The 23,786-nt window shown below is 41.6% G+C and overlaps 1 protein-coding gene across 5 annotated transcripts in view; it reads left to right on the top strand.

Annotated features, from left to right (window-relative positions):
- The window catches only part of LOC109510818 (chloride channel protein 2), a 92,639-nt gene that overhangs the window by 51,832 nt on the left and 17,021 nt on the right, over nt 1–23,786 (top strand). For all 5 annotated transcript variants that reach the window (XM_019861421.1, XM_019861422.1, XM_019861423.1 and 2 more), the window contains 10 exons: nt 409–510; nt 2,562–2,646; nt 3,706–3,861; nt 9,129–9,198; nt 9,609–9,719; nt 14,038–14,251; nt 17,597–17,730; nt 21,008–21,198; nt 22,838–22,949; nt 23,492–23,565. In XM_019861421.1, coding sequence (XP_019716980.1) covers nt 409–510; nt 2,562–2,646; nt 3,706–3,861; nt 9,129–9,198; nt 9,609–9,719; nt 14,038–14,251; nt 17,597–17,730; nt 21,008–21,198; nt 22,838–22,949; nt 23,492–23,565 — 1,249 coding nt within the window. The remainder of the gene's footprint in view (nt 1–408; nt 511–2,561; nt 2,647–3,705; nt 3,862–9,128; nt 9,199–9,608; nt 9,720–14,037; nt 14,252–17,596; nt 17,731–21,007; nt 21,199–22,837; nt 22,950–23,491; nt 23,566–23,786) is intronic.

Genomic DNA, 23,786 nt, shown 5'->3' with positions numbered 1-23,786 from the left:
CTGGCCGATCTTCGACCCACTTTTCTCCAGATTGTCGCCATTTTCTGTTATCTCTTCTATTATTTTCTTCTCTTTTCTTTCTTACCGCAATTTTTTATTTTTCTTCTTCGTGCTACCGCTATTTTTATTTTTATTCTTTGTGACAGGGGTTCACTTTGGCCTGGGGAGTCAAGTTCAGCATTCGCTTCAATGATATCTGGCGCCATCTAGCGTCGTGAATGGGTATAATGTCTAGACCCCAAATATAAGACGACCCCCACTTTTTCAGTCTTATTTGAATGCAAAAAAACACCGTCTTATATTTGGGCCAATACGGTATTTTTTCTCCTCACCAAGCAATCATTCCTTATGAGGGCACTCTCTGACACTCACCTATCATCTCTCATGCATGCCCATCTCTCATTGCAGCATTGCCAGTGGTTTTGGTGGAGCTTTGTTTGTGTACCTGAACCGTCTGATTGTCCAGTTCATCCGGAATCAAAAGGCCATCAACAGATTCCTCATGAAAAAGTGAGCATCACACATTATATCATGTCAAAAGCAAAGCCATTTTCTTTTAAAAGTCCCAGGTTTTCACGTCTTTCTCATTGTCAGAAAATTGTGAGAATAGAAAGCATTTTCGGCGTCTGTGCGTAAAAGGCTAGTGTGTGAAGTAACAAAACAGACTCTTTTCACGTGTGCTCCAGCTCCCAATTTTTGTCTTGAATGTCGTGAACAATTTTTTTTTCCCTATACTCCCAAACCGAGCTTGTGTTAATAAATGTCTATCTGTACGTTTATAATCATATAATATTTATTGATATACTTATTTTTGTGATGGTGATGATGATGATTATTATTATTATCCGTCAATTCTTCAAGCGCCTTACTTATGCATGTTTAGAGCGCGGCGATTCTCCTGTCTAGTCTTTTAACACACCAACCGGTGTGTCCCGGATTGTGGACTTTTCCTGTGACAGACGTGAATGCTGTAGAGGTCCATTTGGAATCTATTTCACACTTCAAATATGAGGTTGTCTTGCATATGGTTCCGGAAGTTATATACTGATTTTAGCCAGTGATGTGGAGACGGTGTGAAGAAGCATCTGTATTTGCATAATGTATTTCATAAATACAAAGTAGCGATAACTTAATCACAGGACTGTGCTTCTTACTGAAAGTAGGGCTGCAGCTATCGAATATTTTGGTATTTGGAAATCCTACTGAAAATTCTCTTGAATCAGCTATTTGGATTAAAAAAATAAATAAATACATAAAATACTATGATCTTTTTTTGGCTTGTTTATAGATATTGTTTTTCATAGTTAGATAATCAACATTTTGTACTTAAACTGTTCAGCACACTATTTTCTTCTCGAAAAACATTTGTGAGAATTTAGATAAATCTCTCCCTTGAAATTTTATCCTATGAACGAAGTGCCATCAGACCGCGATTTTGTCGGATACATTTGTTGTCAGCTGATTTATTGAAAAGTGATCGGTAGGATCAGCAACTGTGTCAGGCTGTCAGCATCAAAGTGTACAGACATTTAGGTCTCTTAATTTGAGCATTGATAGCGGCTAGTTTGGGGGTGCTAGCGCTGATCGTGCTAAACAATACAATGTCAGCGCAATTAAGTAGTTTTTTTAGCACCCTTAACTGGCGATTGAAGATTATTTCAGGACAAAGTTGTGTTATTGTCATCTGTAGCAACAGTTTGTGTAAATAATCAAATACAGCCGAGGGACAAGTCCATTCTGCTGTTACGCCGTGTCACGCTGCCTGGAACAACTTCAAAATAAAACCATGCTAAGGCAGGAAAAAAATACCTCAAGCATTTTTTGAATCGATGTACTCAAATTACTTCAAGGCTTGTTTCAGCCCAAACTGAAAGTATATTTGCATCTGTTCAATTAGTTGGAAAGTGCGTGACGACCCGCACATGTCAAATAAAAACAAATGTTTCCAAATCTAAATCACCGTTGCCACCATTACCTTGACTGCAGTTGTTGTGAGCGTCGCTTTCAGATAAACCTCAAGCCACCGGCATGAGTGAGCAGCCGCTGAGTACGCGGCCGTCACCAGCCGAGCATGCGAGTAATTGATTGAATCAAAACTTCCAAGATGATGTTTGACATTCAAGACATGCTAGTCCTTAGTACAGCCTCCTGAGTGCGCAAGGGGAAGGCTGCTTAAATCCCTGGGAGAATATGCACGCATCTAGGTTTGACAGGAGACGGCTTCATTTCAATGTCGCTCCTCTCAGAATGCATTACTTTCATGAAGGTGCGTGAGTAACACACTTAAGTCGATGAGAGAATCTTGGGAGCCCAAAAAGTGTGCAACAGCGTACCATTTCTGATTTAAGCACCCGGAAGAATATGCCCCTCAATGTTTAAGTCTTGAAGAGCTGAGAGTTTTTTAAGGTGGTACTTGGTTTAAAAAGTTTGAAAACAACTGATATCATGGAAAGTGAATCTCCAGCATGTAACTTTTAATCATACGGATTGATGAAATGCACATTTGGCCTTGTGCTGGATGAATTCAGTCTTATTGCCTCTGGCTAATATCTTTCTCTCAGACGTCTTCTGTATCCAGCACTGGTAACTCTACTCATTTCCACGCTAACATTTCCACCTGGCTTTGGACAATTCATGGCTGGCAAGGTATGTGTCCTCTACTACTTGCAACATCTGTATTGCAAAGATTACTGAGGGAATGTATTAAAATAAGATATATGCACACATTCTGCAAATATTGTCCTTTTTACAGTCCTTTGTACCTGACAGGAGACATGCTAAACCACTCCTCTTAAAGCTCATCAAAAGCATGGGCATGCAAAATGTTTTCATATCCTCCTCTTGTGTCAATAAATTGTAAACCATCTTTTAAGATCAACTGCAGATAGTCTTCATGTAAGTCTCTCTGCATACGATCTTAAATATTTAGCATTTCTTTCTGGAATATCAACAAAGCATACAAAGTTTAAATCTTTCCAAAAGTCCAACACACAGCAGTTTTTTTTTATGATTCTAATTGCCATTCACGAAAGAAAATCTGCCCCTGAAATAACATGGAGAAAAAAAAAATAGGTCACAATGTAGATGTATGTGATGTGTGTGCAGATGTGTGTGCAAAAATGTGAATTTGTGACCCCAAAAAATAAGTAAAACATGTGTGCAAATATATATTTGTGGGTTACATATCATTCCAATGAATAACTTTGTTTTCTTGGTAAGAAAATTGATTGTAACTTTGCTTGAAAATGGAATATGTGTTTTCCTTGAAATCCTTGCCATGCCGTTTCATTCAGAATGTCGGGTAGTTCATTCCCATACTAAAATAAAATTAAATCATATGAGACCTGCCCAAATTGCAACTTTAGCCCCTACTGCATCCCTAGTAGAAAAGGTACGCTTAGTTTGTTCTAAATTGATAATAAACAATGTTCAGACTCGTTTGCAGTTTACAGCAAGATAAAAATATTCTAAATGCCTCTCATGATGATGGAAGTGCAGTTCTAAACCACTGCAAAATACAACCACAGTGATATTAATAATAGCAATATTAATACCCCAGCACCATATTTCCATTTGACTGGGACAATTTAATCCATTTTATTTTCAAATCTAAATTCAAATTGTTCTCAAATCCATATGCCTTTAGGTTATTACCATCACAACCCATGCCATGTTAAACATAATGATACCTTCTGTGGCCCGCAGCTTACCCAGAAGGAATCGCTGGTGACATTGCTTGACAACCGCACTTGGGCTAAACAGGGCATTGCTGAAGAGTTTGACTACATTGGACACTCCCAGGCCTGGCAACATCCGCAGGTCAACGTCTTTGTCACACTGGTGATCTTCATTGTCATGAAGGTAGGTGACGATAACAGATACACTGAATATTGTTCTTCATACACATGTTTGTATATGTATGTATGTATGTATGTATGTATGTATGTATGTATGGATGGATGGATGGATGGATATGTACAGTATAAATGTGTGTGTGTGTGTGTGTGTGTGTGTGTGTGTGTGTGTGTGTGTGTGTGTGTGTGTGTGTATATATATAAATTATATAGGCGGCCTGGTGGTCCAGTGCTTAGCCCGTCGACCTCACAGTGCAGAGGTCGTGGGTTCGATTACAGCTCCGACCTCCCTGTGTGGACTTTGTATGTTCTCCCTGGGCCTGCGTGGGTTTTCTCCGGGTACTCCGGTTTCCTCCCACATTCCAAAAACATGCATGGCAGGCTGATTGAACGCTCCAAATTGCCCCGAGGTGTAAGTGTGAGCGTGGATGGTTGTTTGTTTGTTTCTGTGTGCCCTGCAATTAGCTGGCAACCAGTTCAGGGTGTCCCCTGCCGACTGCCCGAAGACAGCTGGGATAGGCTCCAGCACCCCCCACGATCCTAGTGAGGATAAAAGCGGTTCGGAAAATGAATGAATATGCATACATACATACATATATGTATATATGTATATGGGCAAAAACAATCACGTTTGGTAAAAGTTCCAGAATGTCTCCAAGATCAATAAGCCTCAATGGCCCTCTCACAGTGCGCTCGACTTAACCTCATGACCAGGTTGCATCAATCCCATCTATTTAATCGCCGCACACAATGTGGTTGAGAAACTCGTCTCTCCAAAGCTGAAAGTGTAAGAAACAGACAGGACAGACATTCACACTTTTCTGTCATTATCGTGCCATTCTACACATAACCACCTCTATTGTGGCTACTCACAAATGCCAGAACCTTGCATCATTCACTCACACGCAGGCACACACACACACACACACACACACACACACACACACACACACACACACACACACACACACACACTGCTCTCGCAGTGGATCTGTCTCTGCCTAATTACAGCCTTTTGTTTTCTTGGATTCAGCATTGTGATTTTCAAGGCGAAATTGCTCTCTTACTATCCGTCTCTGTCATGAATAGTTCTTTGATTCAACATGGCAGCCATCTGGTCCTGGTGCTCCTTTTCGAGCAAACTTTCATTCCAACTACTAAACTTCTCAGTTAAGGGGCCCCTTGTTTTCAGACCTAAGAAGGATGTTGAATTAATCAGTGGTTGGAACTCTAACAAATAATTAAAATGGTGTCTTTACAAAGCGAGATTTGTGAACACACTCGCACAAATCTGGTATACCTTGGAGCTGAATACCATTATCGTGGACAGCAATCATGAAAACTGTTGGCTCCCATTTGCTGTGTGCATCTTTGGTCTGTGTGGGACTCGGTGGTTATTTATGAAAAATTGTGTCAGCTTATACGGCACGGAACATAAAACAATTTCTTACAGTCTAGTTGAATTATGAATTTAGGACTTTTTGCTGCGCGAATGGTTGTTCGTCTCTATGTGCCCTGCAATTGGCTGTCAACCGGTTCTGCCCTGTCCCCCGCCTACTGCCCGAAGACAGCTGGGATAGGCTCCAGCAGATCAGAAAATGGAGGGATGGACCTCTGCTTCATTTTTATGAAAACTGCGGCCAATATGTTCTTGTATTTTGATGGCGGCCAGTCTTTTGGTACTTGTAAAACAACATATTTTTTATAGATGGTGCTGGATGTAAACATTTTGAGGTAAATGAGATGTATGTTTTTTTTCAATTATGCTACTATTATAAAATAGATACTTTGTGTTAGTGCAATATAATGTCTGTATACTGTAGAGGCAATTATAAACTCCTATGTTTGCCATATTATTATATAATATACAGTTGATAATACTAACATTATGTCATGATTACTGCATTGGTTTCCATGACATTACATTTCGTTACCAGTAGTAGTAAAACATGATGTCCAGTGTACGCTTCCCACTCATGTACTTTATATCCCCTTGTTGGAAAAGAGGCAGAAAAGGTCTTGTCCATGTGTAACACTGACAGCACCTGATTTCTGCCTTAGTTTGGATTCAACAGATAGACTTGGATTAAAAAAAAATAAAAATAACAAAGAAATATTTCTTTTTAAAAATGGATATTCCTTGATAGTAATTTAACATTTTTGTCCATCAATGTTCTCTGGTTATAAAGGTTGAAGAAGCGGTTGAACATCGCTGTTTGTAGGTCAAACGTAATAATTTGCGCCTCATTGATAAATATCGGGGCGGCCCGGTGATGCAGTGGTTAATGCGTCGACCTCACAGTGCAGAGGTCGTGGGTTCCGCCTTCCTATATGGAGTTTGCGTGCCCTGTGATTGGCTGGCGACCACTTCAGGGTGTCGCCCGCCTACTGCCCGAAGACAGCTGGGATAGGCTCCAGCACGCCCCACGACCCTTGTGAGGATGAGTGGATCAGAAATGGATGGATGGATGGATGGATGGATGGATGGATGGATGGATGGATGGATAATAAATATTGAATAGTAAAACTGAAACTCAGTATCAGCAGAAAAATAACCACCGAGACAGTCTCACAAAGCCTCGCTAGGCACACATCAACTACCGCGGGTAGTCAGGAGGTCGAGGGAAGCTCTGTTGCAGTACTTTGAATTTTATGGACAGTCAGCATTTTTCAATAAGCTGCCGTGAGCGCCTATGGAGATGAAGATGTTATGTTAATTCAAAAGACTGGTGTGATTGTTCTAATATTTGCAGTGGGCGGTTGAAGTTGACTTCAGTAGAGATGTTCTTTCTGTGAACATCGAAGATTGATCGCAGTTTTTGTGACACTGAGCGACATGTTGCTTGTTTCAGTCGTATGGTTACCATGCTGTTGGAAGTAGAAAGTTTGGTTGGGTCTTCTGTCTACTTTAGTTCACATAAGACTGTCAAAATGGGACCAACTTGATTACTGTGTAGGTCCTGATACGTCTCAGAGCTTTTGAGATTGCTCATGACACGGTTACTTGAGTGGACAGTTATTCAAACGTTGTTTTCTCTTATATTAATTCATCTTAATCTGACAGTTGTACATCAGCCGCCACGATGGACACTTATGTGTTGCCATCCACTGGCATTGTTATAATTTTTTTCACGCCTAAAAGACTAATAAAAACACTTCGTGATGTATGTTATCATTATTTATGCATGAAAGGGTTAAACATGTGACTACATTGTCACCGGCCTTTTTTTTTTTTTTTTTTAAATATCTCATGCTCCGCTACATTAGCAGGAGGCGGGAATCAAATATTTTCTCTTCTAAAATGCAACAACTTGTGTTCTCACATTGTTTACGTCTGTAACCGATATAGAAAGTGGACTTGTGGAAACAGTTGCCATGTCAAAAAAAAAAAAACGACCGGAAGTCACGCACATAATTTATGCAAAGGCTCATGGGGAGTAGGAATAAGTTGAATAGGTTGACGAACGGCCACTTTAAGCTTATAAAATACGCAATGTAGAGAAATCATTCATTCCAAAAGTGCCGTTGGTGTTCTGATAATGTCACAATTATCCATACTACAATCTGTCTCATAAAAATGTACTGTAACTTATATATACTATACTTTTTGAATAGTCTACACCTACATGTACATGCATGGTAAATATCTCAAACTAGTTCATAAACACTTCAATAAAGGTAAAATGAGTTCCCAGATGCTATTCTTTGCCGGTATAAAGATTTTAGTGGTTGGAAGATGACGTTAAAGGGAAGATGATGAGACCGTGGAGGACAGTCAAATAGTCCGCTTTGTTCCTTGTCTCACCTATTTTGTTAATTCATTTCTCAAACTCCCCGGTGCACGACAATAGCTTTGGATTGTGGGTGTGTGTAGGTGTGCATGATGTGGGGTGTGAAAAAGAGAGCAGTGCAGTGTTACGGGAGAAGATCGGATGCTTTGCGACGGCAGTCTTAATTACATCTCGCTCTGGATGGAGTGCAGGGAGCGGAAGAGGGAGAGGATGAGAAGCGTGCAGGGATGTGGAGACAGCAACTGTAATTAAGAAGTCTATTTGAAATATTGAGATTATTACATTGTTGAGGTCTGTGTAATGGCTTACTTGTAAGCTAATTTGGAAATCTTCAGTTATGCTTGCAAATAGGTATGGCATTTATTCTCAAAAGGAATTCCCTGCTTACCTGCATTGGCATCTGGAAGCTGATGTAAATACAATCTGTACGACTTTACAGCAGTTTAAGATCATCACCACATTCTGTTGTTGATTTGATGTCTGACAGGGAAAAAAACCCCTCAAACTTTGACATTCGCACATGGATGAGCGCACACATGCACATACGCACCAACACGTGCATGCCATGATGGGCAACAGCCGTAACGGCCCCTTACACGAACGAATCAGAAAAATAAAGTTGATCACTGCCTACCTTCGTAGAGACCTGACGCGGAGGCATGGGGCGCACTTTTGCAGCTTGTTAAATGCATGAACATCACTATCGTACCTCACATGTACCGTTTTAAAATGCTTCTCCTGGCACTGAGATTCCCATTCTTTGGCAGTGCCATCGGTGAATTGTACATGTAACAAACTTTGAATGAGAATAATAATAATAATTGAACAAGATATATTGCAACAGCTCTGATAGCAAGCTGCAACCTGGAGTTGTTAGCTGTCAGCAGTCTGACAGCTAACAACTCCAGGTTTTGCACCATCGTGCGCCACCTTAGATTAAAGGTGACCTGATTTATTATTTATTTATTTATTTCATAATACGTCTTTATGAAAGTAAAACTGATAGGATAATTAGGGTTGTGGATTGTGAACTAACAGACACACACACACACACACACACACACACACACAAATAATTATATATATATATATATATATATATATATATATATATATATATATATACAGTATATATATATATATATATACTGTATATGTGTGCATGTATGTATTTATATACCAAATGACAGTATTTACATTTATTTTGCCTTCTTATCTCATTACTCTTCCAATCACTTTATGCAGTGTTGTTCAGTTTTTCGAGCTTGCACGTTATTCAGAGCTAATTTGAAGGTCTGTCAAATTAACAGGGAATGTGACAACTTAATCTAACTTCAGCAGTAAGATCAGTACAGTACTGCCACCTCTTCCTTGCTAGGGGGGATTCTAGTCACTGTCATTGAGATGGCGGGCAGAAGCTCAGTGAATACTCTCCATTTTGTTTTCATTGTCATTTCTAAACTCTTATCATTTTTCTTCGCAGTTCTGGATGTCTGCACTGGCCACAACTATTCCAGTACCCTGTGGGGCCTTCATGCCAGTATTTGTTATCGGTAAGGCACGTCAACCCATGTGTCTGTTTGTGTGTTCACCATTAGAAATTAGCCTAGGTATATTTGAAATAAAATTACAATTGTGATCATTGATTAGCAAAGCAAAACTCAGTTGACTCATTCAGTAAAGTACTCGAGAGAAAATACATGTTCATAATTGACCTACCACATGCAGTACATCTTGTTTCTAATCCTGAGGACGATCCTAAAAAGGAATAGTCGTTCGGTTGTGACATTAGACTGTTCAACTGATGAGAAGCCGAAACAGTACCAATGTAATCCCATCTGTTCTGGTCGAGAATCAACTCATCGTGAGTTTATACTTTTTCAAGAGCGTGAGAGAGTGTAGTTAAAGCAAAAAGATATTCTAGTGGTTTAATTAATTGCTTCATTAAAATGCAATCATTTAGGGGCGGCATTTGGTCGTCTGGTGGGAGAAAGCATGGCGGCCTGGTTCCCAGATGGCATCAACACAGATGGTACCATCTACCCCATCGTACCAGGAGGTTATGCTGTTGTTGGTAAGCAAATATATGCCAACTTTCTTGTGTCAAGTGCTGCTACACCTGTTTATAATTATCCTGCATTCCCTGAGGACTGTATAAAATATTGTGCGTGAATGTGTGTGTTTGTGTGTGTGTGTGTGTGTGTGTGTGTGTGTGTGTGTGTGTGTGTGTGTGTGTGTGTGTGTGTGTGTGTGTGTGTGTGTGCGCGTGGGTGTGTGTGTTGGGCGGGAAAAAAAAATATCAGTCATTTAAAACATGATGACAGGAGTCCTAGCAATACTGATTGTCTCAACCAGTAGTCCCCAACCTTTATTGCACCGAGGACCAGCTACTCATGAAGCATTTTTTTTTTTTTATGACTGCCAATTAAAATAAATAAAAAGAAATGATTACAAATGCAACTCGCTATTGCGCTTATTGTAGCTTTTGTAATTAATGGGACACCTTTCCTTATTTGTTGTCCTGTCTCGGGGTTATGGGCTACCGGAAGTGCAATGCTTCAGTTGGGTCTTCTCCCTAAAGTTTTCATCGCAGAAAGTCTATCTTCACAAAGATAGAAGTTTGGAAATGAAAGTACAGTATACAGTCAAACCTCGGTTTTCGTTCATAATCCGTTTTCGTCCATAATCCGAATTGTTCGAAAACCGAAACCATGCTTTTTTTTTAAAAAAAAAAAAAAATGTTTTTTGAACACGTCCGCTCACAATGGAAAGAGACACGAGGAAGCGTCACTTCCTCGTCTACCTGAGGAAGCGTCACCTCCTCGTGTAAGGAAGGTGAGAGCAGTCAAATGGTGCATTTAAGTGCGCTCAGTTTGTTTTGTTTGTTTGTTTGGTTTTTTTGATGGGGGCGGCTGTTTGAAGGCTTCATTTCCTCATTTGTGAGCCTGTTGCCATACACATAGACTGAGTAGGCTTGGTGCTTTTTCCTGAAGGTTGTTGGCTTATCTTTTGTCTCAAAACTTTACCTGTTCCCCCATCTGCAAAAATGATCATATTCTGTATATATTTTTTTCAGATTTTTGCAAGCTTGTGGGCTTATATTTCTACATCGTATCACATGACCAGATAGGTGTTTTGTACCCAGGCGAATGCGCCTCAATTCCAAAATGTTTTAATTCACTGTGAGGTGTCCCATTTCCACCATTCTAATTCAAACACAAGCGGCCCGGTAGTCCAGTGCTTAGCACGTCGACTTCACAGTGCAGAGGTACCGGGTTCAATTCCAGCTCCGGCCTCCCTGTGTGGAGTTTGCATGTTCTCCCCGGGCCTGTGTGGGTTTTCTCCGGGTGCTCCGGTTTCCTCCCACGTTCCAAAAACATGCATGGCAGGCTGATTGAACACACTAAATTGTCCCTAGGTGTGTGTGTGGGCGCGCATGGTTGTTCGTCTCTGTGTGCCCTGCGATTGGCTGGCAACTGGTTCAGGGTGTCCCTTGCCTACTGCCCGATGACGGCTGGGATAGGCTCCAGCTCCCCCCGCGACCCTAGTGAGGATTAAGCGGTTCGAAAAATGGATGGAGGGATAATTCAAACACAAACATCTTTAACCCTTTCATGCACGCTGTAACCTGATAACATGATAGGCTGTCCACGCTAGTAACCGCTGTCTCTGAAAGGGTTAAATTCTCTCTCCTCTCTAGTCCTAGTGTAACACAGACGTGACAGTTCAATCAATCATCGAAGATCAGTGTGTCTCACTCCTCTGATACACAAGCAGATGAACATCTTTCCAACAGCTCGTTGCCATTGTTATGTTTGTCTGCAGCGGCACTCGAAAAGTTGCCCTCCGGCTTCAAAGCCTGAGCCCTTTCAGATGAGCTCCCGCCACCCCATATGCAGTTAATTTGATTGTACCATTAGAGGCTGCAGATTGTGTTTATTGTCTGTTATGATTATTCTGATGTTGTGGTGCACTACAACTAATGACTCAGGCCTTGACATTCTGATGGGCCTCTTTAGATCCACCGAGGAGCTTGTGGTGCATGCTAAATGCGAAGATGGGGCGCAGCATCCATCAGAGGGAGGAAATTGGACGGCACGCAGCCAACTTTAATTAAATTATGTGAGAGAACAATGAAACCTCCAACTCTGGAATGCCATTTATTTGGCTTGGCTTTGTAACCCCTTTTCACTTTATTTGAATGCTTTCATTCCTCCACTATCCACGCCTTCCCACCATCCCCGAGTATTTATCTCAGTCTTTTGACGGGTCTGATCCGTTTTGCCGGTTGAGCAATGAAGGCTCTCTTCACTTTGTTCTCCCGTGTCGCTCCATTGCAGCTTTTGTATTGTTATCCGCAACACTTTATTGGTCAAAAACGGTATGGAAATAGTGAACTTCTCTTTGAATTGAATGAGCTGAAAAGCGGAGCGAAATAGTAATTGGGTTTGGGGAAAAGAGACTGCAGTGCCAGTTTGAGCAACTGATCAATAGTGCTGCTTCTATACATTACTCTCAGCAGTTGTCAGGGTAAAACCTTCCTCAATGATGAAACAGTTTTTTGGAAATGTCATATGAAGGAACTCAGAACTTTGAGATAACATGTTAGGGATGATGCTAACATTTCCAAGTACCTTTGCCATCAGGACTGTACTGTGTTTCCGCAAATGAATTGATTTTGGAATTAATTTTTGTCCTTCAGTTTGTCTTGTGCAATGTGGCACGCACTTTAGATAATTGCCAAGGAAAAGTGGGCCGGTAAAGCCTGCCCTCCACCGCGGCTGGGCCCCAGTTCATAACAAGGCGTCCAATCAAATGTGTTTATTTGCTGTGACGTATCCTTCATGCACAACGTCACGATGGAAGTCTATCTTCGTTCAAAATGGTGGTTTCACATCTTTAAAACCATATTAAATAACCAGAAACACAAAGACTCACACCCCCAGCAGCTGACGGCACCTGAAGTGTTATTGACTACATGAAAACATAGTGAAAGTCTCTCTTGTTGTAATGCAGGATTCCATCCCATGGGCTGACAAAAATTGTACACTGCAACTTTTGATATACACTATCATAAATATTTGCATTTCCCCTTTCGGACAATAATGCTCTCACCTGAACTGAACTGAAGTCTCTTCTGTCACAATGTTCTTGAGTTAAAATGGTGACTATTGAGTGACAAACACAACTGTAAATCATTGCGATGTTCAACACATTACTACCGTATTTTCTGCATGACAAGGCACACCTAAAAGCATTCCATTTTGTCAAAAGCTGACCGTGCGCCTTATAATCCGATGTACCTTATATATGAATCAATATTCTGATTTCTCGGATGTGTCATTTTAAATATTCTGTAAAGCGCTTTGTTTCAGCTGCAGCGGTTGTGAACGCTCGATATAAATAAAGCTGTATTGTATTGTATTGTATTCCTTTTAGCGTAGTGTCATCTAGTGGATGCCTAACGTAACCGCAGCCACTATTGTAACTTTTTTTTTCATGCGGCATATAATTCGGTCTAGCCTACATATGAAAACAGTTTTAAAAGAGGCCGTTCATTGAAGGTGCGCCTTATAGTCTGAAGCGCCTTATAGTGTGGAAAATATGGTCATTTTTTTTTAAATCAGAGCTGCAAGGAAACTTTTCTAGATAAATTTTTTTGCACTGATTCTGAATCTGCTCTCATTTTTTTTTCTCTGGCAAATCACGTTTCCATACTAATAATCATAATATCCAACCATCGGTTATCCAAACCGCCTATCCTCACGAGAGTTGAAGGCAGGCTCGAGCCTATCTCTGCTGTCATTTGGCAGCAGGTGGGGATAATAATAATATTTATGAATTAAGACTTCGGTTCAGCAACAGTTGGAATTTGATTCTGAAACATCATAGCTGTGAATGATGCATGGTAAAATTCATATTGTGCACGCTTTTATAGGTCAAACTTAAAAACAAACAAAATAACAATAGGTCAAAAACCTCATGTGCTAGTTTCCGAACGATTGGAGTGAAGCAGTCCGGGCTCAGAGAGCATTTTGACACGCACCCACAATTAGGGAATGAGGATTTTGGATGCAAGTCTGAACGCTAATGTTCTTGGTCTCAGTTTTGATCATATAAATTACCCTATTAAAAAATGTGACTTGGAGTCAGGGGTGACTTGTATATCTTTTTTTTTTTCTTCCGGATGCATTTTTTGACTGGTGCTACTTGTACTCTTGAACTCTTCTGAAACAATCAATGCCTACTAATGTGGTCCTTGGGATCTACCTGGTTCCAATGGGCACCACATTGGTGACCCCTGGCCTAGAGTGTCATTGCTGTGCAGTATTTTCATATCAACTGATGCTCGTTCTTTTTGCTCAGCGCACCGTCCTGTTGCTCATGTACAGGTGCAGCAGCGTTGTCAGGAGCGGTCACCCATACAGTTTCCACTGCGGTGATTGTGTTCGAGCTGACTGGGCAGATCTCTCACATCCTGCCTGTGATGATAGCCGTGATCCTCGCCAACGCGGTGGCACAATCCCTGCAGCCCTCCCTCTACGATTCCATCATCCGGATCAAGAAGCTGCCCTATCTCCCAGAGCTGGGATGGGGACACCACGAGTAAGTAAAGTGGACATTGTTGGAGCAAAATTCCAATGGAACCGCTTTTCAGAACCATCAGCAGCAAGGAGCGGCATGATGCGTATCCTCTCCTCCGTGGTGACAAACTACAACAAATAGCACTTTTTACAGAGAAGGCGAACGAGGTGTCATTATGCATTATAGAGTCAGGAAAAACTTAGAATTAAGTAATTAGGTGTACATTAGATTCTTCAGAGAAGTCTGGCTAGACCCGCGTTAAGGCGGAGATCCAGCAGCTGTAAACAGAAAATTTATATTCCAATCAATAGCTACCTATACATACAATAAAACGGCGGCTACCTTGGCAATGTAGCACATGCTCAAACACTGGAACATGCTAACGGCTGACATCAGCCATGATGAAGAGCTCGATTTCAAAAGTATATTTATAGTATCAGCGATGCTATTTGCTTGTAGTTGCACTATTTTACCCCATAGAGTTTTGCGGTCTGTGCGTTGAATGGCCTGTACTTTGCGACATGCCGCCACATCTTGCAACAAGCCTGTTTGGGTGAATGGAAAAGCAGCATTAAGTTATCTGGGATAGTTTCTGGCTTTCATCATGTCTTCAAAACGGATGGGTGGAAGGATGATGTGATTTGTGGCGACGTGCCCATATTAACTGCCAATCAATGTTTTAAACTGGCTTCTGTCTTCTCACAGTTTTTGTCAAGTGGAATTCTGAATGAAATATGCTTTATGAGAGGGCACAGTTTGATTGGAGGTGCTTGGCTCAATAGCTCAGCATTGCATTGCTTTTAATTGCCTTCACTCCCATTAATAATTTATAGCAACCAAACAATACCGAATAGAAGTGCCAGCTGCTGCTGGTTCTCTGAGCTCAGCGAGACAGCACAGAATTCACTTTCTCTTAATTGTCTGGAACCTTATATTGTTATGGATGTTGCCAAATCATTAAGAAACATTGATAGCTTGGATGCATCATTTACAAATTGAGAGTAATGAGATTTTTTTTTTTCTTTTTAATCATTATTATTATTCAATCCCCCATCTGTTCATCATTGTGTGTGGCCTTCCCCTGAGGCGACTCCTTCTGGCCTCCTGCTCGGATACCTCGATTTCTTCATCTGCACCTCACTTGAACTCTATCACCTATCTCTTCATCATGCTTTTCCTCTCTAACCCTCAGCTTTCTTCTTCTTCATCTCTCCTTACTCTATGTTACAACCTCATGGGCTAGTTTTAGGTCCACTCTGTTCATTAGTTTTTGTCTTTTTTTCCAATAAAGCAACACAATGAATGAATGTGAGTACATGCGCGCACACACACTCGCCCGCGTGCACAGATATCCACATTAATGAAACAAAATGTCAACTCCCTTTCACCTTGCATGGTCATACTAGTTTGTCGCTGCAAAATAGCAATTGTTCTTCATAGACAAGTGAAGGTATTAAGGAACAGAGACTTTACATGAAGTGACCAAATCATGTATAATAGCAGAATGGTTTTGCCGAGTTCTGGGCTGAATAATGTGGAATACCCGCAGCGTATCACAGCTCTATTGATAATAATCCATGCACAAAAACTAAACCTGAAAGCCATATCGTGACTTTTTTGCACTAATACAAATTCTAAATATTTATCTGAAATCCAGCTATCGATAGTTTTGCAAAAATCCGATATAATTACTTTACCCATGTGCCCACCACCTACAAAGTTTGAGGACAATCTTTTTTTTCTCTCATTACTTCACCAACTAACGAGAGAGAAGAGAGAGAGAGAGAGAGAGAGAGAGAGAGAGAGAGAGAGAGAGAGAGAGACATTGTGCAGGATATAAAAATGCTACCCTGAGTATGTGGTTGTGGGATAGGAGAGAAAGGGAACTACTGTAGCGCATGTGGCCTCCTCTAAACCTAATGCATTTTTTACTCATACTGGAACATATCCACCTCGCCCCCACGCAACTAGCCGCCCACGCACACAGGAACACTTGTGTAACGGCAGGCAGTGTGATGCGCCCATTTGACGGGATGTGCATTTGCTCGCACATTCACGGTGATTATTTCTTTTATATTTGGGGGTGAGCGGGGGGTGGTTGTTTTTGGTGCATATATATTGTAACACAGTCCTATTACATTATCCAAACAGCGAGTTCTCCCTTCCAGTGTTAGAGGGACATTTTAGTAAAGCGTGGGAACAGTTGCATAATGACAATCTGCGTGCATGTGTTTGCATCTCTGTGGGCGTGAGTGTGTTTTCTGTCACTGTGTTTCTTTGGTTTTTATTGGGCAATTTCAGGTTGTGAATTGGCCCCGGTTTTCGCGATGTATCACATGCGCTTTGGATCATTTCACATTCCTTTTCTATCCACACATGCACACACACATACACACACGTCACTTCAATCTGTCCTTGAAAATATGGATGACTCTTGAGCCTGGATTTCTGTCTTTATAAATCTGTTATTGGCTGCTCAGATTCATAAGGTGAAGCTTACGCGAAAATGGTTCAGAGAAAAATTTCCCCATGGCATGGGGTTGAGGCTTCAATTAAAAGAAACCCAATCAGATTTCATCAGCTGCACTTGTATTCTCAGGCGAATAGCTCTTGGATGTCGCTATAGCCAGTTGGAGCCAATTGATTGCATTATTCTCTCTTATTCACCACAGAGCACGAAGGTCTGACTGACAGGAAGATGCAGTCTTCAAAAGCGGTTCAAAAAAAAAAAAACGAGATGCAGTAGTCGGCTTTTCAAAAGGACCGAGCTCTTCAAGCTCGGTTTGTCAAGTTGACTACCAGCGTAGTTCAACCTTCTGGTCTTTTATTCTCAAGCGATAGGCTTGTATCGTCATTATTTTGACTTTGTATCAAAGAGAGGTCAATGTATTGAGTTGTAACTGCAAGGAGAGCAGAGTTGGCCAGATCTCGTTTGCTGGCACAAAGAGCAGGCTTGGCAGCAAAGACGTCAAGCAACTGCTGCCTCGTGTGCAAGTTTTGGCAAGCTCAGACAGGAAGAGAGCTGAGTGTTTACGACTGGTGTACAATTTTGCTGATGCAAGTGTCCGCATGGCCGTGCCGTCACTGCCGCTAACATCCAGAATGACGTGTCAACGCTCAAACGTGTGATTTGACTAGTTAGCTGACGGAAGCTGAAGCTTTCGGACTCAGTTATCAAAACGAGTATTGATCATACACCGGATGCATATACGTAAAAATGTCCTGTGGTGGCTGTGTGACTGAATGACTATGAAATGACAAAAATTACAATCGACTTGGCCCTTTTTACAATATTTTTCTTGTCATTGTGTTTATTTCACAGGGAACCGTAATTATAGCTAATTTTCTTCATAATTCTCTTCTTAGGAAGTACAATATTCGGGTCGAGGACATCATGGTGAGGGATGTGCGCTACATCACACTCAATTGCTGCTACAGAGACCTTCATAATGTCCTGCTGACGGGTCACCTCAAAACTCTGGCGCTGGTGGAATCAGCTGGTGAGACGCACACAAACCTTCTCATTCAAAAGCATGAACTGTGTGTGTCTGAACCTTTGACTCAGACAGTAAATGAATATTTATCGAATTGGTGTTATTTATTTGCAGTTATGTTGCAAGTGGGGGCGTTTTGGAGTGTACACTCCCCATTTGCATTTGTCCACATGAAAACAACTTGACAATACTGTACTGAGCTATAATATAAACCGCTTGAACAGCAAGAAAAAGCAGGTCGTCAACAACTCTGGTTTCCTTTTTGATATGTGTAGCACTACTGCTCATTCAGTGGCCAAAAGAAATAAGCCAGCCTGGTGCCACGCTCATCGAGAAATTGATTGACAACCTTAACTTGCCACAGCTTGCGGATATTACCGCCTTCACTGGAGCACCACAGTGCAAATGTGGCAGTCTGTGATGGTCGCATGCATGCAGATGTTCTGAAACAAATTACCTGCTGCATTCAATCCCCCCACCCCAAAAAGGAAAAATAGAAGTTTCAGTAACAGTGCTTATTGTTGCAATTATTTAAAGCAGGGTGTGAAGAAAATAACGTGAATGAATTTTTAGCAACTCTGTCAACTTCCAAAGCTAAGGCTAAAACATTAGAAGTAGGATCTACAAACAGAGCCTTATTAGCACATGAACTTTAAAACGGGTTACAATGATGTATATGTTTGCTTGGGGGTGTGGGGTAATATCTCATTGGGCACTGTGTGGGTGACAATACAGATGGTGTTATTGGGGAACAAGCATTTTTTTTTTTTTTTTGGGTAACATTAGTGAAGTCACTCATGTTTAAATGTCACGATTAGTTATACAGGTTCTCTTGCACTAGTCGACATACTTGTGTACACCGGACATGGGCAAATTAAATGTGTTCTTTGCCTTATTTTAGTCAGTGACTGTGTTTCGAATGGGCCAATTTCAATTTAATTTCCCACATGTGGTTAATGAAGTCTCCCTATCTAAGCTCACCTATTTCAAACGTGGACAGACAGCGCTTGCCATATAAGCGCATGAGGACAAAAGGTCTTGTCACAGCCAGAATTTATTTCAAGTGGCTCTCAGTCAAAGTCAGTTGTTAATTTTGACTTCCCATTACAGGTGAATTGTTGTATTAGTGCTGTCCATCGGAAACCTGCTTGACACTGTGATTATTATTATTATTATTTTATTCATGCGTTAGTTCCAGTATTTGTTATTAATGTTCGTGTATTTAATAATGACTGATCCCCAAAAAAGGAACACCACTGAGTTAAAGCAAGTAAACTGGCACACACATATACACGGTGCCTGGCAAAAGTATTCGTCCCCCTTGACCTTTTTGACCTCTTGCTACATTTCAAGCTTCAAACATAAAGATGTAAAATTGGATGATTATTATTTTTAGGGGGGACGAAGAATCAACACCAAGTGGGACACAATCGTGACGTAAACTTTAGGTGATATTTTAACCTTTTTTTTTTTTTTTTTTTTTTTTTTTTTTTTTTAACAAATAAAAAATTGAAGCCTACGGCAACTTTGCACATCGAGAGACTGCAGTCTTTGCCCACTCTTGCAAAACAGCTCCAGCTTAGTAATGTTAGATGGAGAGCGATTGTGAACACCAGTTTTTAGATCTCTCCACAGATTCTCAATTGGATTGAGGTCTGGACTTTGACTTGCCCATTCTTACACTTGGATACCTTCGGTTGTGAACCATTCAACGATAGATTTTACTTTGTGTTTAGGTTCATTGTCTTGCTGGAAGATAAACCTCCATCCCAGTCTCAGTTCTTTTGCGGACTCCAACAGATTTTCTTCCAAAATGGCCCTGTCCAAAATGGCTTCATCTATCTTCGCATCACTTGTCATTATCTTCTTTGTCCCTCCTGAAGAAAAGTAGCCCCAGACCATGATGTTGCCACCTCCATGTTTGACAATTGTGAAGGTGTTTTCATGGTGATGTGCATTGTTACTTTTTCGCCAAACAACGTTTTGCATTTAGCCCAAGAGGTTCTGGTCTAATGTGACCAGAGCATCTTCTTCCACATGCTTTTTGTGTCTCCCAGGTGGCATGTGGCTAGGCCTGTCACAGTAATTACTTTATCGACTTGGCGCTCGATGAGCAAAAATGGAGAAGATATTTTTTTCACACTCGATAAATGGTCATTTACATGCGTGTTTGTTCACATCCGCCATCAACGTTCACTCGTGCTGCTTCATCACCTCGTCTGTCAGTCAGCCTGCTCGCTGCTGTGGAAGTTGGTACTCACGCAAGCACACATGAACACCAAGGGTGAAACAGCGTTTGAAATCTGTTCAGTTGGTTTTGCATGTGTCCTATCACAGAGGTCCCAAACCTTTTTTGCCCCACGGACAGGTTTAATGTCAAACAATATTTTCAGGGAGCCCTTAATAAATACTTCAACCCACCCCTAAACAATTCATTTTGGGGGATGGGAGGTGGGGGAGAATTTTACTTACTTATTTTTCATTATAGATTTCTTTCATAACCACCCCCCCAAAAAAAAAAATCCTCAAAAAATGCCGATAAACAATTAGTATTTTGTGAAGAACGGAGGGGAAATGGAGAAAAATCCTGAAAAATCGTATAAAATCCACTGCGAATCCGTGGCTGCCGAAGTGCCAATATGCAGGGGTCAACTGTAGTTTTAAGTTGTAAAATCACCATTCCCCAATAGATGGAAGACATTTATAGTTTCAGTCTTATCCTGCCTGCTGCTACGTGGGGAGGCCCAATAATTTTGGGTGGATTTGGAATGACATGCAGGACAAACAGTAATATCAAGGTTTTGAGTGAATTGATTGTGAGAAAAAAAATGACCAAAATGAGTTCATGCATGTCATACTGGTTTCTTGTTCAGCAATTTTGTGCCATCCTTCAATGGTAAGTTTTATGCAACAGAGCACTTTGCACTTGGGAACGCATACAGTGTGGTGTTTGTGTCAAACCCTTTGCTGTTGGTTTACAATCGTGGATCTTTCATACAAGCATTGAAAGATGTACAGTATTATCAAAATGAAATGTATTTTCTGCATGTATGCATGTATTTTGTCCATATCTACAATGGCATTGTGGACATTTGGTTGGGAAGTGCATGGTCCTCTCTGGGTACGCCCCAGTAGCACTAATGGAAAAATTGTGACGGCCTCCAGCATTTAAGTTGCCCACCCCTTCTTTCGACTTTAGACTCATTACCATTCTCACAACCCCTCCAACTTCTCTATGTTACTGCACTGTCGTCACGTTTTCCCCTCTGTGCTTTTTCCTCAGCATCCATGATTCTCTTGGGCTCCATTGAGCGTGCTCAGCTCCAGTCGCTGCTGTCTCTGCAGCTAGGACGCCCTCGCCGGCTGGAGTTCATCAGAGAGCGGGCAACAGCAGAGAAGAAGCGCCTGTCTGTTGTCTCTAACTCTGACGCCGAAGATGACCACCGGAGAGCAAGTCAGGAGGTCCGCTTCCAGGTCAGATGTCACAGGGAACTTTCAACTCATTTCTTTGTTCCCTTGCTGCTTACGGGTGCATTTACACATTTCCTTGGACAAAAATTAACCAGATTTGAAATGAAAAAGAAATTATTACACACGTTGTGAAACAGAGTTTAATTTCATCCACTTTCCAAATACCAGATTCAGATTTTGTGACTTTTCTGATAGTATGTTAGGGTCTTCAGTGTTGAACATGTTGCAGCATGAACATTGTACCATTAATTTTTAGCGGGTTATTTCCTTGCATGTGATCTCGCTGTCTAGTAGTGAAGGGCCTCTTTTCCATCCATCTATCCATTTTCCGATCCGCTTTATTCTCACAAGGGTCGTGGGGGGTGCTGGAGCCTAATCCCAGCTGTCCTTGGGCAGTAGGCGGGGGACACCCTGAACTGGTTGCCAGCCAATCGCAGGGCACACAGAGACGAACAACCATCCGCGCTCACACTCTCACCTAGAGACAATTTAGAGTGTTCAATGAGCCTGCCATGCATGTTTTTGGAATGGTGGAGGAAACCGGACTACCCGGAGAAAACCCACGCAGGCACGGGGAGTACATGCAAACTCCACACAGGAAGGTCCTGGGATCAAATCCACTGTGAGGTTGATGCGCTAACCACCGGTCCGCTCCGGGACTATTTTGAATAAGTGATGTTGTTTGTATACACTACTCACAAAAATGTTGTGCTATATTCGACTTGCAAATTCAATTCAAGGATGCTTTAGAACTTGAAGCTCCTCTTTGGCCGTGGGATGGGTGAGATCCGCCCGGAACTCCTAAAGATTCTGGATTTTGTGGTTCCATCTTGTTGGCACACCTTTGCAACATCACATGAACATCTGGAGTGAAGTGAGGCCAGAGAGTGTGTTCCAACTACTTTGTTCAAGGGAGGATAACACTCCTCAGCTTTCCTGAAAAGGTCTATTCAGGGTTTATGGGCGGGGGGGGTGCCAGTGTTCACAGTGCTAGCAGTTAGTTGGATTTGTTTCTAGTGACACCGTCATCACTGTCCTTTGCCACCCATTATGCTCATAAGCTATTATCGACTCCAGGATTTGTAAGCACAGCTGAGGCTTAGAACTGTTCCAGTTTAGTAGCCTCGACAGGTGGATTGTTACAGGAACTGAATTGATCCAAAATCTGCCTTGGTTTTTCGTGGTGAAGAGGGAGCTGATCCAGAAGGACCTCAATTCACTGGTCAATCTACATTTCCACCTTCACCTGCCTGTATGGTCACGAGTTGTATGGCTTTGACCGTAAGCACAAGATCACGGATACAAGCACATGAAATGAGGTTCCTCTGCAGAGTGTCCAGGCTCTCCCTTTGAGAGGTTGAATAGCTCAAGAGGAGCCAGATTTGGTGGTTCTTGGAAGGAGGAGGCTCTTGGAAAAACCCAATTCATGTTGGAGAGACTTTCTTTAATGCCTCGAGATCCCCATGAAAGAGCTAGATGAAGTGGCTGGGGAGCGTGAAGTCTGAGCTTCCCTCCTGAGGCTGCTGCACACACGACCTGACCTCAGATAAGCAGAAGTTTGGATGGATGGAGGGATGTTTATCCTGCAGTAGTTGTCAAAAGTATTTCACTTACTGTATGTTTTTTCTATGTGCGTTTGCAGATCTCGACTGAAGAATCGTCATTCAGTCCTACTCGTCCAGTTCCTCAGAAGCCCTTGAAACCTGCTCTGAAGAGACCGTCCGTGGTGGAGCGGCCCATTGATATCCCCATCGGTGTGTCATACTATTACTTTATTTATTTCTCAATGAGAGATTGATTCGTTCATCTTGAAAAATGAAAAATCGGGAACTTCGGCAGTGTCAGTGTAAATATTCATCATTTTAACTCCGGGGAATTATTGATACACAGGACAACTAATTCTCATTTTTCAGATCATGGCTTGCATTTGCAAACAGGAATAACAATAAAACCTCTGTCTCATATAGCACAGTTTGTTGTTTTGGGGGTTTTTTGTGTTTTGTTTTTTTTAAATTGACTCACACAACTCATTTTCCAGTATAGGAGTTCTATAAGTGTCATAAAAAGACTGCAAAAGCAAAACGCATTTCTAGATGTTTGCTGAACTCAAGTCTCAAGAGATTTGCTGACGTCCTGCATGATGTCATGCATGATGACAGGTCACAACCTTAAGAGCAGCGTTTGAGCCATATTTTTGGAAAGAATTATTAGTAAAAGTCCAAATCTTGAAATTTGGAGAGCTTTTGACATCAATCCTGTTCAATGTATGACAGCGTCGGTCATTTTTGTCTCGTAGGCTCACAGGATCATTCAAGCAACTCCAGTCTAAAGAACTTGTTTTGTGCCAGTCCAGATGCGGAGCTCATGGAGGTGAGAGAACCCTATCCTTGAACGCACCCAACAGCAGCCCACACACACACACACACACACACACACACACACACACACACACACACACACACAGTGGCTCACGACTTGCTGTTCTCACATGCTTCACACTCTCACATACATGCTTCACACTCGACAGTACAGTACCTCCCACGCAAAGCAGATCAATCCAATGAACAACACTGATATCTCAGCCAACGCCA

The sequence above is a fragment of the Hippocampus comes genome, unplaced genomic scaffold (assembly GCF_001891065.2).
Source record: "Hippocampus comes isolate QL1 unplaced genomic scaffold, H_comes_QL1_v1.1 scaffold122, whole genome shotgun sequence".
NCBI classification, from domain to species: domain Eukaryota; kingdom Metazoa; phylum Chordata; class Actinopteri; order Syngnathiformes; family Syngnathidae; genus Hippocampus; species Hippocampus comes.
Note: the sequence above shows the minus strand (reverse complement) of the source record. Positions and strands in the feature narration are given on the sequence as shown.